Source organism: Erithacus rubecula (assembly GCF_903797595.1).
Source record: "Erithacus rubecula genome assembly, chromosome: 1".
Classification (NCBI taxonomy): Eukaryota; Metazoa; Chordata; class Aves; order Passeriformes; family Muscicapidae; genus Erithacus; species Erithacus rubecula.
This window is the reverse complement of record NC_136658.1, coordinates 8674942-8692396: the sequence shown is the minus strand read 5'-3', so window position 1 is coordinate 8692396 and position 17455 is coordinate 8674942. Positions and strand designations below refer to the sequence as shown.

The following is a 17455-nucleotide window of genomic DNA, read 5'->3' as shown; positions in this document are numbered from 1 at the left end:
TCAGAAGCCTCTAGAGACTGACTCTAGATGGAGTCTTCATATTTGTCTTGTTGTACAACTTTTTTTTTTTCACTTCCACATCCTGATAGACTGTGGAGACAGCAGCAAATTCACAGAGGAAGAATATGTTATGAATCCCTCAGATGGCCAAAACTTTCATTCTGAGCTCCCAGTCCACCATAAAAAAAAAAAAAAAAAAAAAAAAAAAAAAAAAAAAAAAAAAAAAAAGGCAGCCCAAAAAACAAACAGGAGGGTTTTATTGTTCGTGTTCAAGGAATAATTTGTTTTTCTGGAAACAATGTAGTCATAAATTGCAAAACAGTGTATTCTGTCAAATAGTTTGCAGCATGGTAACTGTGTGACTGAAATTAAAAGCTCTTCCTTAGCTTAGAATGACATGCAAAAAAAATGTCAAAGAGTAGGCAGAAGGGAAATACACTTCGGGTTTGAAAAGGAGAACTGGACTTATGTTACCATGCCTTGCTACTAACTTCCTACTGTGCATTAAAAATAATATTATTTTTAATGTCAAGAAAATACTTTCTGGTGCTAGAGAGTATTTCAGAAACTTATTAAATGTCACAGTAATTATCACCCCTAGGAGAAGAAATCACTGACACAGGTAGAAAGGTGTGTCCTTATAGTTGAAGGTTCTTTAACTTGCTGCTTTTTCCAGTTAATAATGAGAGGCTGTGCCAAGCCTTGGCTGCTGCCTGAATCATTCAGCCAATGCTCTGTCTTCTGAAGAAGGGCTGGAGTAATCCCAGACTGAATATCCATCTCCCCCTTATCAGGCACTCTGATGTCCTACAGCTCCTCAATCACAATCCCTCCATTACTAAATCAATAAGACCATCACCTCCCCACCAATGCACTTATGAATTGCCTTCCAGGTTTGATAATCCTGCCATTAGAGGCTTCAAAATGAAAGTCTGGTGACATCCTACTGACCTAGAAAGTTGCTAGCTCAGTGCAGGCTTTCAGCTTTTTCCCTACCACCTGAACAATAAATAGGATTTAGATGGAAGGTGAATCAGTGTTACTACTCTGTGTATCCTCACTGAAAATCTCACTGAATCCCTACATTCCTAAATTCAGGACTTCTCTGAAGGGATTGACATGATGGAATGATTGACATAATTGCCTTTATGTGGTAATAAGTCTTCCTGTGAGAATCTGAGACTTCTCATTTAGCTGACATCTGTTACCCCTTTAGCAGGGGTAGGAAATCTAAGGCAAGACTATTCTCAGGGTGTTGGAGGAAGAAACTCTCAATTCCAGATACAAGGAATCTTTCTATCAACAAGAGAGCAGAAAATACTTAGTTATTTACTAAGGAACAAGATTTACAATGCAGGATTTAAGTTGTAGAGCAAATCAAAAGCCACATTTCCAAATGAAGCTCTCTTCCACTTTCTTTTATTAAAAAAGGACAGGTAGGTGTTACTGTGGCTGTCACCCTGAGTAAAGAGTTGAAGAAACAAACAGTTTAGTCAGGTGATGTTTGGCTACAATTAGTAACTGTTCTTACAGATCTTCTCAGACAGGTGTAACACAGTTCAGTAAATTTGTTCTCAAGCCAGAGTCAGTTGATGTTAATTCCAAAGTACCTGTAGTTCTTATAGAATTCTGTAAAGCTTCATTACAAGATAAATTTTATTTTTCTCTTCAACTCATCCCTAGGTTTAAAGCACCCAATGAAATTTGTGAACATGGTGTTTCATTTCACTTCTCTGCATAAGTCAGTCTTTATGCTTGTTTTGTAGATGGATAAAAGCAATAATCAGGTTAACAGTAGATCAACACCATAACTCTACAATAATTCCAGGAGTTGCAGCCAGCTCTAGAACATGCAGTATAGTTTAAGTACAAGCCTTCTTTCCTTTTAAGTATCTAATTAATAACAACTATTAGACAGCAATTTCTGAAGTAGGGTAGTCTGTTTAAAGTTTAATACTGCAATAATTTTAACTAATTTTTTTCCTATGCTACTACTTGAAAATTTTGCTTATATTGAATGGTAAATAATGTATCTGGGAAATTGCATAGTCCAATGTCATGTTATGCCTGTGTTTATTGGATTCAATGCATCTCCACAAAGTGCTTGTAAATCACAACTTCAGTAATCTCTATTTCAGATTGCATAAGCAGATGCCAGTGTTGTGGTTTTGTACATTAACTGGTTATGATGGCAATAAAATCAATTATAAGAAATGCCATTTTGGAAGCCAGCACTATAAAGCAATTTTAACATTGGCAAGCTCCCATACCCTCCTGCTTCCACCTACAGTAACTCAAGTGTAGTCATTGTCATGAAAGGTCGCATCTATATTCATAACGAAAAATTTCTCAAATAAATTAGTGCTGAACATAAAGCATGCACCAAGCTCACTGACAGATTATTAAAAGGCTGCTCTTGCCAGAGGGTGCTTATCTTAGTCTGGGGCATAGCACTTCAGCTGTGGGAAAGGGGGCAGGAGCATCACTGGATACAGGTTTTTTTCTCTTGCAAATACAAAACAACCTGCACATCCTCATTTCTCTGTACAGTGTTGGCTGGAATGACATCTCAGTGACTTTGGAAGCATTTCTGCTCCATATGTGAGGTATAAGTATCACCTCTAACAGCAAGGACAGGAAAAAAATTCTGTGTAGCATTATATAAAGCATTATATAAAGCTGGATTAGAGACTTCGAAATAAACTCCCTCCAAAGGCCTCCTGACCAATTTATAAAATGAATTTCAGTTGTAGTAGAGTTATAAACATCTGACTTCCCTGCAGGCAAAGCAGAGGTTTATTTTTCCATCCCTGTTACTGAGCCAAGTTCAATTCCTTGATAAACCTTCAAAACACAGTAAGATAGAAAGGACTAGAAAACAAGTCAGACTCAAATCTATTGTAAGCTAACATAGGTTTTTGTGAAGTTGATGTGGCTGCAGAGATTTATTTGGGCTATCCATTGTCCCAAAACAGAATTATCAAAAACTGTTCCTTGTATAAAATGTGTATATGATATAGAAGAATTTTCATTATGATACTAAAGCTGCTTCCATTTTCTGATTTTTTTCTTTTAAATTATCAGGGCTATTGTGAGTCTGTCATATAGTTTACATGAAAAAGTTGCATTTAGAATTAGAATTACCCTGAGTCTATAATTACCTTGGGTTGTGGACTAATAAGATGGTGAGCTCTTGCCCCCACAAATCTGTTTAGAAGGTTGACTTTCAATTCTACAAGCATCTTGGTAGTCCAAGTCAAAAACTTGAAAAGGACAGAAGTTGTTAGAGGCAAGGCAAATGTCATTCTTTTAGCTGAAATTGTGTTTTAATTGGTTATATTTGCAAGACTGCTAAGCTTAAGAGTGGTCATCCTCTAGTCTCTGAAGGGTCTAACTCTTCATTTCAGTGACTAAAGTGCTCACCCATTGTTTGGTCGTTCCATTTAAACACATTGCTCAGATGTACTGATGCTTTTTCAATGACAGTAAGTTTCACAGTTATTTTTACCCAATATTAGTGGCATTTTATTCATTTTTATGAAGTTCTCTATTACATTTTGAGTTTACACCTCGAGCTGAAAGTGTAGGTGAAGCAAGCCCCAGTATGGTGGAGGGAAATTATCAGCTGGCACAGGTTGGTTTTCCACAGCGTTTCTTAATTCCTTGCTGTTAGTGATCAAAACAGCTAAAAAAAATCCCACAGAAAATAAATCCCATGCTAGTTTAAGCTAGGGCTCAGAGTCTATGGATTTTTATAGAAGTTAGAAAGAGGTAGAAACACAGCAACCAGAATAAAGAGCTAGCAGAAGTCAAAACCTTTTTCTGATGAAAATCAGACAATTTGGCGGCTCATACCATTTACAAGGCACATATCTTTTGAGCATCGAAAACAGACCTTCTGTTTCAATTTGAAAAAAAGTAAAATAAAAAAGATCAGTTCACCTGAATGTTATTCACATTTTTTAGATCTTCCACCACCACCCGACCCGCCCCCTGGTCAGGGTTTAAGGCAGCCCATAGTGCCCGGCCAGCGCGGAGGCTCTGCCGAGAGGAAGGGGAGCTCTCTGGAGAGGCAGCACGCAGCAGCCAACGTAGATGACACAAAGAGCTCCCTGGACCGGCCTGCTAGGACATCTCTAGAGTGGCAGCGGCAAGCCCAGGAGTGGATAAGCTCTGCAGACCGCCAAGAGGATTTCAGGAAAGCCCAACACAAAGCAGCCTGCGGATCAGGTGTGTGCGCGCCGCACCGGCCGAGGCGAGGCAGGGCCACCCTCTGCCCAGGGGCTCTGTGCAGGGCAGGGCTCCAGGGGCACCCCACACCTCTGTGGGAGAGGAAAGGCTGGAAAGGATGGAAAGGATGGAAAGGCAAAGTGAGACGAGGGCTTGCGATCCCACCATCTCCCCTGCCGCACAATGAAATCTCGTTAGCGCTGACTCAGTGCGCTCTTTGCAGGTTTTGGAAATTAATAATGTTCTCAAGCATAGCTTGGATATAGGTGGAGATAGGAACAGTTTCAGGCCAGCAGGGAGGAAGATTTTTAGAGTGTGTTTTGTTAGATGTATGTATTTATTTATACGTATAGGTCCATATTTTCCAGTTCTTCCAAGCTGGCAGCAGTTTTTACATGTCTGTGTGAAGGCTGATCCTTCTGAGCTACCCACATTCCTTTCAGCTGTATTAAAAACCCTCTCTTCTCTTTATTTGAGGGTATGACAAAGTAGCATTCATCTCTTAAGCCCAGCAAGATGACAGCACAGGTTTTCACCTTCATACAGGACCTGCACCTTGCCCCAGGCTGACTTTAGCACCTAAGTGGATTTCAAGTCTGCACAAATGTGCACAGGAGGTGATGCTGGGCTGGAGCTGCATTTCTGCAATGTTCATAGCTTCTTCCTCTCTCAGCCTGACCTCAAGTAAAAGCTGCTGTTTCATCCTAGGGCATTTTCTTTAACCCATTAATCTCCTCATCCCAGTGCAGTGCTGATTAGAGGATAAATAAGATTTAAACAAAAAAATTATACCTTGTATGAAGTTTTTTGTAGGGTTACTGTTTCTTCACTTATGTACATAGCTCCCACAGTCACACTAGAGTCACATTTAACATCCATATTTTTTCTTGATTTTATTCACTCTTAAATGTCTGTATGAGTCTAACATACTAATACCATTGAAACAGTAAAAAAAGAATAGTAGTGTGCAGACAAATCTGTCATGGGGACAGGATTTACTGAATAAAGTCCTCCTAGGGAAAATACTGCTACCTGTATTTAAAAAGTAAATATTTTTAATACAATCCATATCTTAAAATATAACAATAATGATATTGTTAACACCCCTAATATGTTGGCTGCATAAATGAGTGTCTGTTCATTTTCTGAAATCACAATGTGAAGTCAGTTTAAAAATAGTGTGTGAAATTCATGCTGCTTGGTGAAATGGCAATTTTAATTGCAATTTATGAGATGTGCATACACAGAAAATAGCCCAAATATACCCTACACTTCTCAGTTCCTTGGAAATTATTATTAAGGATGCTTCTCTGACTTGCTTAGAAAGAAGTCCCTTCTTTTTCCTCTGCCTAACAAGTGTACAAATAGAATTTGTCATTTATTCTGTGATGTAGAGCTTACACAGTAGTAAAATTCCCATCCTGCAGGGCATGCGTTTATCTGTCCATAAATAAAGAGAACTTGATATTGACACTTGCAGTGCCCTGCACTGAAGTGGTTACAGGTATTCTCTTCTTGTCAAATTCAGGATGCTGAGAGCAAGTGCATATCCTTTGTGCATAAAAAAGGATGCCTCTAGGAGATGTTATGAGTTTATTCTGGTGTGAGGAGTTCATAAAGTTTGTGCACAAGATGGGCCAGGGCTTCATATCTCTCTGTCTGCATTCTCATTCCAGCCTCTTGTACTGCAGCTTTCTTACTCTGCATTCTTGTCTCTCTGGTAGATTTTAGAAAGGCTACTCTTGTATGTGATGTTTGTTCATATCACTAAATTTGGATGGTTTAATAATATTAATTGTGCTTCTTCCCTTTTCCTATGTTAATGGCATAGGTCTTAGGAAATCTATTCTGTCCTAGTTTTCAATACATTTCCAAAAAAGTTATTATTAGCTATCAGCTTCCAGAAAATAGATAATTTGCAATTTAGGAGGTTTCATTCAGATGTTACCAAGCTGTGGGTGAAATTTTGAAAGCAAGACCTTTAGTTTGAAGTTGAATAGAATAAAAAAATAAAAAAAGTCTAAGATCTCTGTTTCCACTGGTTGCTTTCAGTATAAACAAGATCACTGAGTTCCTGGCAATGGCTTCATTGTAGAACTGGAGTTAAAGCACATCAAACATGACATTCTCAGCTCCCTCTCTGATGAAAGTGGTGCTAGATCAGGTTACAATAGTTTTGATAACAGGAAAAGCCTTTTGGTTAGTTTCTGAGGTGTAGAAGCATTGTTACACACACATATCCTGATTTCACAGGGACTAGAATTATATCTTCTAATTAATGGCTCCATATTTCGAAGAGAAAGGCACCAGCAAAGCCTCCCCATAATCTTTGCAGGTCTGGACATGGGGCACTATTAGGAGCGTGTAATAAATGTGAGCCCATTCTCAGGACTGGAGACTTTTGTCTACTTTTCATTTGCTAGAATGTTGTGTAGTTACCTAGCCTTTATTTTATGTCACAATTCCTTATTTTATGGATTATGTTTATTTCTGAGGACACAACAGATAATTTAACATGCCATATGCTCTATAATGATAATGCACTTTATTCATGGTAGTTTATCCTCAATATTTCATTGAACCCGAAGGAGGCCTTATCCTGACTCCACAAGCTAGAAAAACAAATCAATTGACTATACATGTCATCTTCCAACTCTTTTGCAATGCTGGGGACTTTTGTTTTCTTCCTTTAAAAATGTATCCATCTTTCTGCTAAACTGATTTATGCTTCTTGCTTTATTGCTGCCTTAATGCAAACTGTTTCATATTTTAGCCAGCCTTTGGAAACCAGGCTTGCATCTGGCTCTATTGTTAGGTTTTGATATATAAAAAAAACAAGTAACATAATTTAGGAGAAACTGTGGCTGTTAAATGCCATTTTACAGTGTCTTTCAAGCATTTCTTTTTATTTCAGCAAGGACAGCACACAATCATAGGACAAAACTGATAATCCCTTATGTCCTGCAGCACAAATATTCTGATCCCTTGGGCAGGACCAGAGGGAGATGTTTTGGCAGGGAAACAAGTCAGCTGCCTGCCCTCTTCTGTAACAGATTTACCTTCAAAACAGCCTCAGTTCAACAGCATCTCACGTAGGGAATCCCCACATCCTTCTCTCTTGTGGCAGATAATGAAATCCTGAAGTCCTGAGCTTCTTCCAAAAATTTGCTCTCATTTAGCAATTCTCTGAGTTAATTATGCCTCTGCTGCAGTCTTTGCAAAGGTTTCAAGGTTGTGAATAAAAGCATTTCTATCTCCTCTTTCTTTCCATCCATCCCCCCCTACTTTTCCTTCTGTGTTCCTGCCCTCTGTCAAAGAAAGTCCATTTCTCCTTAAAAGGTTGTTTAAGAGTGAAGACAATTGGAAAATCAAAACAAAGAAAACCCTTTTGGCCTAAATTCACTTTGAAAAAAGGCAAGATTCAAGCAGCAGAAATCCCACTGATTTCAGAAGGGACAATGCTCTGTTTGAGGTTGGTCATATATACTCATATTCTGTCTTGAACCAAAGTATATTTAGCAAGATCTCTTTCTTCAGCTTCTGAGATGGCAAAAGGGGATCATACACAGCAAAGAAATAAAATAGTGCTTCTATTTCAGTGTTAAATCAGTGCTGCTGTTATGCTTCTTAGATTTGGATTATTGCAACAATATCTCCAGGAAACTCTAATCAGAAGTGATGTCTTGTTTTACTTCATGCTATATGAAGATATACAGTCTTATGCCTTATTGCCATTAATCTTGCTCTTGAAAGCAGTTCATTATTACAGGTCTTCACAGAAATAGAATCCAAGTGAGCCTTTTGCTCATAATGGAACATGAAACAAGCTGCAGGATTATTTATCCACCCCAAATATTACAACTGCAATGTATAATATAATGTTTTCCAATGTTATTCAACACCAGTTAAAAAAAAAATTGTCAGTGTACTTTGCATCATTAGAAATTACTGAGTTGCTGGTAGCTAATTAAATTAGCTGATATTGTAGTTCTTTGTCTAAACTGATTGAGGTGATGTTGCCATAATTTCAGCTAAAGAAAAGGCACATTTATGTAGGCTTGAATCAAAAATCTAATCATAGCTTCATTGTTTTGGAAATTGTGTGTTTGCCTATTTTTATTAAAGTATCTATGATTCATGATCTCTTATTCATAATGAATCTAGATTTTTATAATTAATACAAACTGACGTAGGAGTTCACAAGGAAGCAAGATTTAAATTCATACTGGCTTCTCTGTCCTTGGGATACAACTGTGTTGTGTATTTTCTTAGGTTAAATTGTTATGCTATAAAGCAAGACAAAAGACAGATATGAATGAATACAATGTGCATAACTGAATTGCTTGTTTACTCCTACTTCTAGGGCTTCATTGGTATTTATTTTGCTTTGTTTTGCTTTTCTAGAAGACGCACTCGTACCATATAGTAAACCCAGCTTCCCATCCCCTGGTGGCCACAGCTCTTCAGGAACATCTTCCTCAAAAGGATCAACTGGACCTAGAAAAGGTGAAGTCTTGCGAGGAGGTCACCAACGCAATGCCAGTGACCTTCTCGAGATAGGCTATGTGGGAGCAAACACCCAAGGACAGTTTACTGGTGAATTATGTAAGTTTACCCCTAGCTCCAGCTAAAACTCTCAAATAGGGAGTTTCTTTTAAGGAAAAAAAAAATCTGTTGTGAAGGGAGTAGGAAGTTGTGTGTAATAATCAGGTTAAGCTTTATCCAGATCTTCGGGGGTGTTTTGCATGTGTTGGCAAACAAATGTCCTTCTGTTCCTTGCTTTGGACCAATTCAAATCTGTGTAAGCCATGCCAAAGTTTGCTACATGGTGCATCTCTCAGTGTGTAATGCTGGTGAGGAAAGGGGAAAAATTGGGAAGGAATTCTAGTAACTTAGAATTTTTTTTGGCAAAGTGTAGCGTGCTTGTCTTGGAAATGCCAATGACAGATTTCCTCAGCCTTCTCCTTAATTTCCTGTTGCTTGGTGAGAAGTATTCTCTTAGATGGAGGTCCTCTTTTGATTGTGTAGCTCAATTTTTCAGTTTTATATCTCCACTTTTTTCCTCACCATCCCAGGACAGGGAAATTGTTCTCTAAATTCATGTTTTATTACTGCTCATTATCTGTTAAACTTTGTGTAAAACCATGTTTGATGCTATGTACATGCTGGCAGTACCAGCTGCCCAAAGGCTTGACTCTGCTGTTTGGAAAAGTTCATCAAAACCCCAGCATGCTCAGGCATACTGGTGTGTTTAATAAACTTATTAATGGTAATAGCAGCAGTGGAGCTGTTGGCATGTCTGCATCCTCTTGCTGCAGTCAAACCCTCAGCACCTCTGGCAGTTACTGCCCTGTAGCTGTAAGAGAGCTCATGGTGACCCAGGAACCCTGAAATGTGCAGTCTCAGATATGGGGTTGGTAAGTGCTAAATTTTAGCATCCCTCACTTTTCATCTTGGAAGCAATTAACCCTGTTCTCACAATCTATTGAATATTCATCCTGTGCTACAGTAATATTGCCATAGGCTTTATTTTGTGTGGCTTTTTCTCCTTATTACAACCTCTTTCTCTTTCTTTTGTTTCTCTCTATAGAGTAGTTGAGAAGACACATTGCAAGCTGCTCTGATGGACCATCAGGTCTGAACTCATGGAAGTGATGACACTAAACAGTGCAATGAACATTTTCTTTATTTATGTACTATTAAAAGAACTGTAAATGCAATGTAAAGACACACAGCCACACATATCCCACAGATACTTTACTTGTGTTCTTCTCTTTAATACACCATCCACCTTAAACTATTCCTTGTCAGGAGTATATAAAAAAAGAAAGAAAAAAAAATCACCCTCCAGGATTAAAAGGATTTCCTTCTGTATATAATTTCTTTTGTTGCATTGCTATGCAAGCTCACCTTCTTTTTAGCTATGTTCATATTCATGTCTGTTTTTACTGGTCTGTTGTACTATATGTGAATTAATAGGCTGTGGTGCCATATATTAACTTTTAATTGTGTAACTTTTATGTTTAAAGTTTGCACTGCAATTTTATTTGGTGATAAGCACAAAACTCTACTCCTCATGACATGAAGAAAAAAAGAGACTGAATGTGTGAAGAAGGTTTACGTCCTGTAAGCTACTTTGGATATTGCTGGATGTAAAGGAGGATGTTAGGTGGTTTTCCATTGGGGTGTAGAAATGAGAAAGTGACAGGCAAACTGATGTCAGTGAAGACATTAGAGAGAGATTTAAACCTTTAAAAAGCAAGCAACATAGTTGCTCTTCCTATTTAAGAAGGGGTCAGAAGTTGGAAGTGTGAGATTAAAGAGTGAAATGAAAACTAAAGGTAGCATGAGATGGCCTAGACCCTTTCACTAGAATGATACCCTTAGTTTCTGCTTTTAGCCATCCCATGCCACTAAGTAAAGGGAAAGAAAAACAAACCTTGCTACAAACAAAAGAACTTAAGGTGTTTCACTAAAGCTGTTTTTATTTTGCAGTTTTGAAGGAATTATTACCCTAATTTGTCCAGCCCAAAATATAGGACAGAGATTTTCCAGGAGAAACAAACCATATAAACACAAGGAATACCTAGTAAGGAGATAAGAATGCAATTTATTATTAAGACATATTCAGGCTGCTTCCAAAAAATTGAAATGTCAGAGTATCTTATTTCATCTTTCCAATACATGTACAGTATGATAGAGGATAAAGCTGCACCACTGAAATTCATGACATTAATTGTTTTGATGCAGTCTACACAACCCTTTCTGTTCCATACCTGAAATCTGCAAGAGCTGAAGTTGGATCCACTAAATTCATAGTAAAATGTTTATTGTTTGGAAGGAAAGCAAGGGTCAAATTATTTTTGGCTTGCATTAAGTATTTCTGGCAATACAATACATCCAAAAAGCTGGATATAAGCAAAGGAAATATTTGGGCTGTGTTTTAGTGAGTGGCTTCAAACTCTACTATGATGAGGAAATAACAGCGCATGTTTATACACTTTTTGAATAAACCAGACTCTGTAAGTGGACATTAATGACAGCATCCTGTCTCTTCATTAATTTTCATGACTTTGTCCAAGTCTTCTTTACCTCTCAAATCTCAAAGATTAAATTCTCAAGCTTTTCTTAGAATATTGTGTGTGGCTGACCCACCCATTACTTTGATGCTTAATTTAAATATTGCATCTTACAGCTTATTTCTGTTAGTTATCTGACCATGAGCACAAGTTTCCATTGAATACCCTTTTCATATAACCAGTCTATGTTGTTTTATATTTTGCCTTGGAGCTCACCAGTATTAAGAACACTTTTTGTCATGGCAGAATTTTAGAAAAGTAAATTATGATGCTAAATATGTGTTGCTTTTCATTTCATTAACTTGTTCCATGATAAGATAAAACACTACAGCCATCAACTATAACTCAGCACTATTGAATATTGAAAAATGCTAGTTAACTCCCCTAAGGTCAAGACATGTTATTTAGCAAGTTACAAACAAAAAAAAAAGGTTGATTAAAAAAAGTATGAATTTATTTACATATGTGAGCAATGAGTATATGCCATTTCCCTGCTTGTTAAAACACTGTAGTTAAAAACATAACTTCAAAATGTGCAAAAATGTTCAAGTAAGATAAAGAATGCAGCATAATTACATATGCATGGTTTTTATTTTGCTGTTACCATATGAAGAGAAGACCATTCAGAGTACAATTCAAATTTATTTTTTTGAAAAATGTTTAGCTCAGTCACCAGTAGTTGTTTTTTCCCCGTTTAATTGAAAAGCTTGTGCTGAGCTTTGGTGGAACACCTTACTCACTCTGTTCTATTCAAAATTCAGTATCATTAGAGGTTGAAAAAGCCATTCCAATTTCTTTCAAATATGTGTTTTATCTCTTCCACTGGAAAGTAAATGTGTGTCAGTATTAAAGCTGTTCAGTACCATGATATTCACTAACTTGTCCATCTGCTTCTGTACATTTTTGTTCATTAATAATTTGCTTACAATATTACATAAGGTGTTGTTGTGTATGGCAAAGTGTCTCCATTATCTTACAGGTGATGTCTCTTCTTTTTCTCTCTCTCTCTTTTCTATACAGTGTACTTCCAATGAACCACAGTACATATTTTTTAAAATGCCATTTAATTTACTATTTTAAAAGAAGTATTCTTCTTTTTAAAAAAAAAAAAATTAAAACATTTATTGTGAATAATGTGTTTAAAGAAAAGGGATGTTGTGGCAGCACTTAGAATTGTTTTTTAATTTGTTTTTTTTTAAAAACAACTGTTTATTGGCTACAGTTTGTTCACGAAAAAGTATGACCTCTTAATGTGTTTCATTGGTATTGTTAGTGCAGCAAAGTTTAATTGGCATAAGAAGTTGGTTAATAGTACTGTTGAAGTGTGTATTGTATATTTACTGGGGAAAAAAATAAAACATATTCACATTTCAAATCTATGTTAAAAGACCTTGAGTAAGGAGTCAATATGTGAAAACCCAAACAGGGAAAATCAGGCAATAATAACATAGACTGAGCTATAATCATCACTGTCCACTTACAGGTGACAAGGAACATTTTATACACTGTTTTTTGAACTAAGCTAGATATTGCCTGTCCTAGGGGTTTCTGTTTAATGTCCTGTCTCCCTGGAACAGTTGTACCACTGTAATTACACTGATGCAGCTATTCCAGTGAATATTCTGCTCATAGCTGTGTTCTCTCAGTGTGGGGGAAGCACTGTGGGGGCACAGCTGGCTCTGCCTAAAGCCCACAGAGCAGTGGATGTGTAAAACTGGTCTGAACCTCAGACCTGGGGTTTGGTTCTGGTGGAGCTACAGCCAAGCCAGTACAGAATACCCCAAAATGTGTGGATAGGTGCCAGGTCAATCTTTCTCGATCTTTGCTCTGAATACTTGTCAATTCTAAATGCAGGAGGGCTGAAGGACCAAATAATGAATTGTTCCATGTGCTTCAGTGGTGCATTGCTATATGGGCAGCCATTTCAGTGATGCAAGGAACAGACATTTCCTTCTTTGATATTTCTTTTTTTTTTTTTTTCCTTTATTTCTCAAGTACATATCCGAGTCAGCAAACCTTTAGAATAACTTTTGGTTGTCACCTGAAATGCAACAGAAACACCATTCCTTGGGAAAAGTACTAAAGATAAGGTGCATGGAATGTTTTTAAGTATATTAATTTAACTACACACCAATGCAAAAGGAAGACATGACTGTTTGAAATAATTATATGCTGGTTTATGCTTGCCTCAGCCCATGCATTGCCAGCCATGAGAAAAGGTGTGTACTGAGGCTGAGAAAGAGTCCTCACAGCTGAAAGAGGACAGGGAGTAGGGTTGGGGGAGATTTTGGCAGGAATTTTTATTTAGAAAAGAAAAAATTACAGGCAGCTCCTTTGGCTTGTCTACAATTTATGCAGTTTGGGGGTTTTTTTATGGTTAATGGCCTTGTGGAGTTTTAGCAGGGGAGCTAGAAAGAAAAACGTTGACTTTTTGTAAAGATTGGGGGGGGTACTTTTTTGCTGGGGGAGGATTTTTAAATTTCATTTTTATTTTTTTAGCATGTTTTTGTGTTCCATCTATCTGGAACACATTAACTAAAACATAAATTGTTTTTGAAAACCATGTGGGCAGCGGGCAATTCATTTAGGAGGCACATTGAAATAGCAGGAAAAAGGGGAAAAGGAATACTAAAATAAGGAACACATAGTGGTTTAGACAAAGCCAAGTCCACCACAGTTTCACATGCAATTTTGAACAGTACAATAATATGTATAAACTTCATTGCTTTTGGTTTCCATACCAAAACAAATTACCCAAAGTCCATAGGAGGCCTGGATCCTCGGGACACTAAATCTGGTGCTTTGTTTTAACTGTGTGGGTGGTTAATCCGGGCTGGTGAGTGGAAAATGCTGGGGGTTGAATGAGCCCCCAGCCCTGGCTGCTCAGAGCCCAGGGTCTCCAGCAGAGAAGCCCTTGTGGCTTTAGGCTCAGTGGTTTCAGTGGATCCCAGGCAGGTCAGCATGTAGAGGAGGGTCAGTTCCCCAAGGATGGAGTTTTCAGGGCAGGGATGATGCTCAGTGCCTGTGGCACCACGGTGGCTTGCACTGAGCTCACTTTGAGCACCTCTCACATTTTGGGACTGCCCTGCCCAGTTCTTTCTCAGTGCTCTCCTGCTGTGCTCTCAGTGCTGGTCCCTGCATCTGGGGTGTCTGGCACCAGGGCTGCAGGAGCAGAAGGGCCAAGGAGGTGCCCTGCATGCACTGAGTGGCTGAATATATGGGTAAATGCCTTGTTAGTTCAGGGGGACTGGGGGGACAGGAGAGCAGTGGCACCAACATCTGCTCTGCTGAGCCTAGCTTGTTCCCTGCTTCTCTTGAGGGCTGAGCTCTTTCCTGCCAACACCCCTCTACCCAAATTAACAGATACAACTCACAGATACCTCATGGGACCCACAGGAGATGTAGGGCCATGCCTTTGTGCACAGTGGGCTGGTTTTTTGGGGAGAAGTAGCTCTGAGTTCCACAGCTGTGTGAGGACTGGAATATTCTTTAGCAGGACTTTATTTACCTGTGTAGCTACATCCAGGAAGACACGAGCAGTAAATAAGTTCCTAGAGCAGAGCTCAGCATTGCAGCATCTCTTCTGGTATGTGGCTCCTTATTCAGCCTGTGGTAGGCAGTCCTGAGTTCACTGCTGAATTCTCACCACATCCTGAGGACCCACATGGCTTCTGCTGACATCTAGGCAAGGGAGGTTGTTCCTCTTGCTTTAGCAGAATGGAAAACAAAACAAAACAAACAAAAACCAAAAAAATGCCAAAACTGAAATCTTTCAATTTAATATAAAATTTTTTAAGCAATGCTCAAAAATCCTATAAAAAAAGCATTTCAGATATATGTTTGACAACTTTTTTCTTTTTCTTGGTACTTTGTTTTGGCTATCATTTAAATGATCCATTTGTTTATTTTCAGAGCTGCAGCACTGTCCCTGCACCCCCCACCCCCACCTCCTGCATTTTCCAGTACTTATCTTTTATCTGTAAAGAAGTTATGGTAGAGAATGACATTTGTGTACTTACATTGTTCTAACTTTAAGCAACAAGGTGCACAGTTGCATTCAGTTCAATTGATCAAAGCCAGATGGGCACAAAATGTTTGTGGGGGTTTTTTTTCTAAAAAGGCCTGCTACTATTTGTGCTGATATTTGTTCCCCATTTATGCTGATCAGTGCATCTTTTGCCTTCAAGGATGCCATTAGTAATTCTCCTTTGTGTTCAAAAGCAGGAATCCATTGTGCAGCACTTGGAGAGCCACTCGGATGCAGGTAAAGAATATAACAGCTTGAGCAAGTGCTAATTACAACCAATTAAAGTTAATTGACCTCCTTTGGCAGTAAAATGCATAATAGAACTTGGTCTGTCCTTGCAAAATGGAGATCTTGCCTCTAAGCAAAAGAGTGAAGCAGGGTTTCATGTAGCAGCCCGTGGTAATTATGTGGGTATAACAACCAGGAAGCTGCTTGCTACAATTTGTCCTAATAACTGAGCTCTACTGTATCAGAGCAGCACAATAAAAGTGAGATTTCTGCTCCAGTCTATTTAGAAACCTAATTTTTACAGAGCAAATGAGCATCCCAAGATACCGATACTAATCTCTAGGAATGAGTTGGCAGAAAAATAGAGTCCCTTTTATAGGTAAGTAATGGTGTGAGCATAAAAAACAAAGCAGTTTTGTGCCTGCTGGTTGGAAATAGCCCTGATGCTCAGAGGTTCCATCTATCCTGGGCAGTGGGGAAGCTCTGGCAGTCCTGCACTGGTGCTTTGTCTGGGTGAAGGGTCTGCCCACAGTTCCTTGCCATGAGGTTGTCTTTGGCAGACTTGTGCAGGAAAAGCTGAGGTTTGTGGTGCTGCAGGACTACACCACTGCCATGGGCAGCACTGTGGACATGGTCAGAGGTACCCAAATAAGAGAGAGAAAGAGCAGGGGAAAGAATGGAGGGTAGGAAATGCAAAACTGTATGAATTCAAAAGCATCAGTGGTGAGTGCTAAATTGTACATCGCTGTGAAAAGTTGAAAAGCCATTTTTATTAGTAAACCAGAATTGATCCAGTTTCCATGACCATGCTTTGATGACTTTTTGCTTGGCAGGAACTGAATGCGACTGATTTTGCTGCTAACTTGGCCTTACTATGAACAGCAATAAAGGTGTTAGTCAGGTGGGGACTTTGATGTGACCAGTGACATCACTCTCCCTTCAGGGAATGTTCTGTGCTGGCTTGTTAATGAATTTCTTTCCTAATGAGTATCATTAAAAACCCTTTGATTAGCTATTTGTGTGAATGCCCTTCCTTTTTCCTCTAAGCTGCTACTTGCACCAGTGGTAGCAGGATTTTGCCCTAGGCAGAAGGTGTGCAGCTCCATTCCTCACCACATGAATACAAGTCTGAGGCAAACAGCAACAGTAAAGAGGGCGAAAAGAAAAATAATAAAAATGAAAAAAAGACCTCACGGATGAGTTGAAGTTATTTTCCACACGTGTACAACCTGAGCAGGCACCAGCATTCAGATGGGGACTGTCATTAGGGGAAATGAAGAGCAATAGGTGGTGATGGTGGAGCATGAAACAATAATTTACATACACCTTGAGTGCCAACGGGCAGGGAAACAAATAAAGCTGTAACCTGGGGAAAGGGAATGCCAGAAAATAAATGGACCACAACGAGCAAACAAAAAATGCCATGTCATAAAATGTAGCAAAAAGCCTGGAAAACAAAATTAAAAACAAAACAGGGCATTTGAAATCCAAGGCACTTTAATGAGATATTGATGGCACAGAAATTGCCTACTCCTATGCAAGACAAAGGAAGACTGAGAAACACAGAAACAATTAGGAAACAGATTTGGTTATCTAACATTTTATAGAAAGAGATGTGGCATAGCAGAGTACAATTAATCACCAATTGCCTGAAACACTTTCCTCTCCCAAGCTACTGCAGACCTGTCTCCCCTCCTCCCAGTCTTAAAATGACAATCACCCAATCCAGTTTGTATTTAAAATAACCCTCTGCCATTCTTTTCCGAGTCCCTCAAATATCCCAGTGAATTGCAGACACTGATAAATAAATATTTTGTATTTACTCTGGTGTCACAGGCTTCCAAGTACCTTCAGTCTACCCACCCCCTTCCTTCTCTTTTCCCACCAGGCA

The 17455-nt window shown here is 38.7% G+C and overlaps 1 protein-coding gene across 6 annotated transcripts in view; it reads left to right on the top strand.

The window, feature by feature from the left end:
• The window catches only part of ROBO2 (roundabout guidance receptor 2), a 432478-nt gene extending 419780 nt beyond the window's left edge, over positions 1 to 12698 (top strand). For 5 of the 6 annotated variants that reach the window (XM_079322619.1, XM_079322621.1, XM_079322618.1 and 2 more), the window contains 3 exons: positions 3967 to 4230; positions 8635 to 8835; positions 9821 to 12698. In XM_079322619.1, the coding sequence (XP_079178745.1) occupies positions 3967 to 4230; positions 8635 to 8835; positions 9821 to 9822 (467 nt within the window). In that variant the 3' untranslated portion in view covers positions 9823 to 12698. The remainder of the gene's footprint in view (positions 1 to 3966; positions 4231 to 8634; positions 8836 to 9820) is intronic. The other variant, XM_079322622.1, reaches the window with a different exon arrangement.
• The last annotated feature ends 4757 nt before the right edge of the window (positions 12699 to 17455 follow it).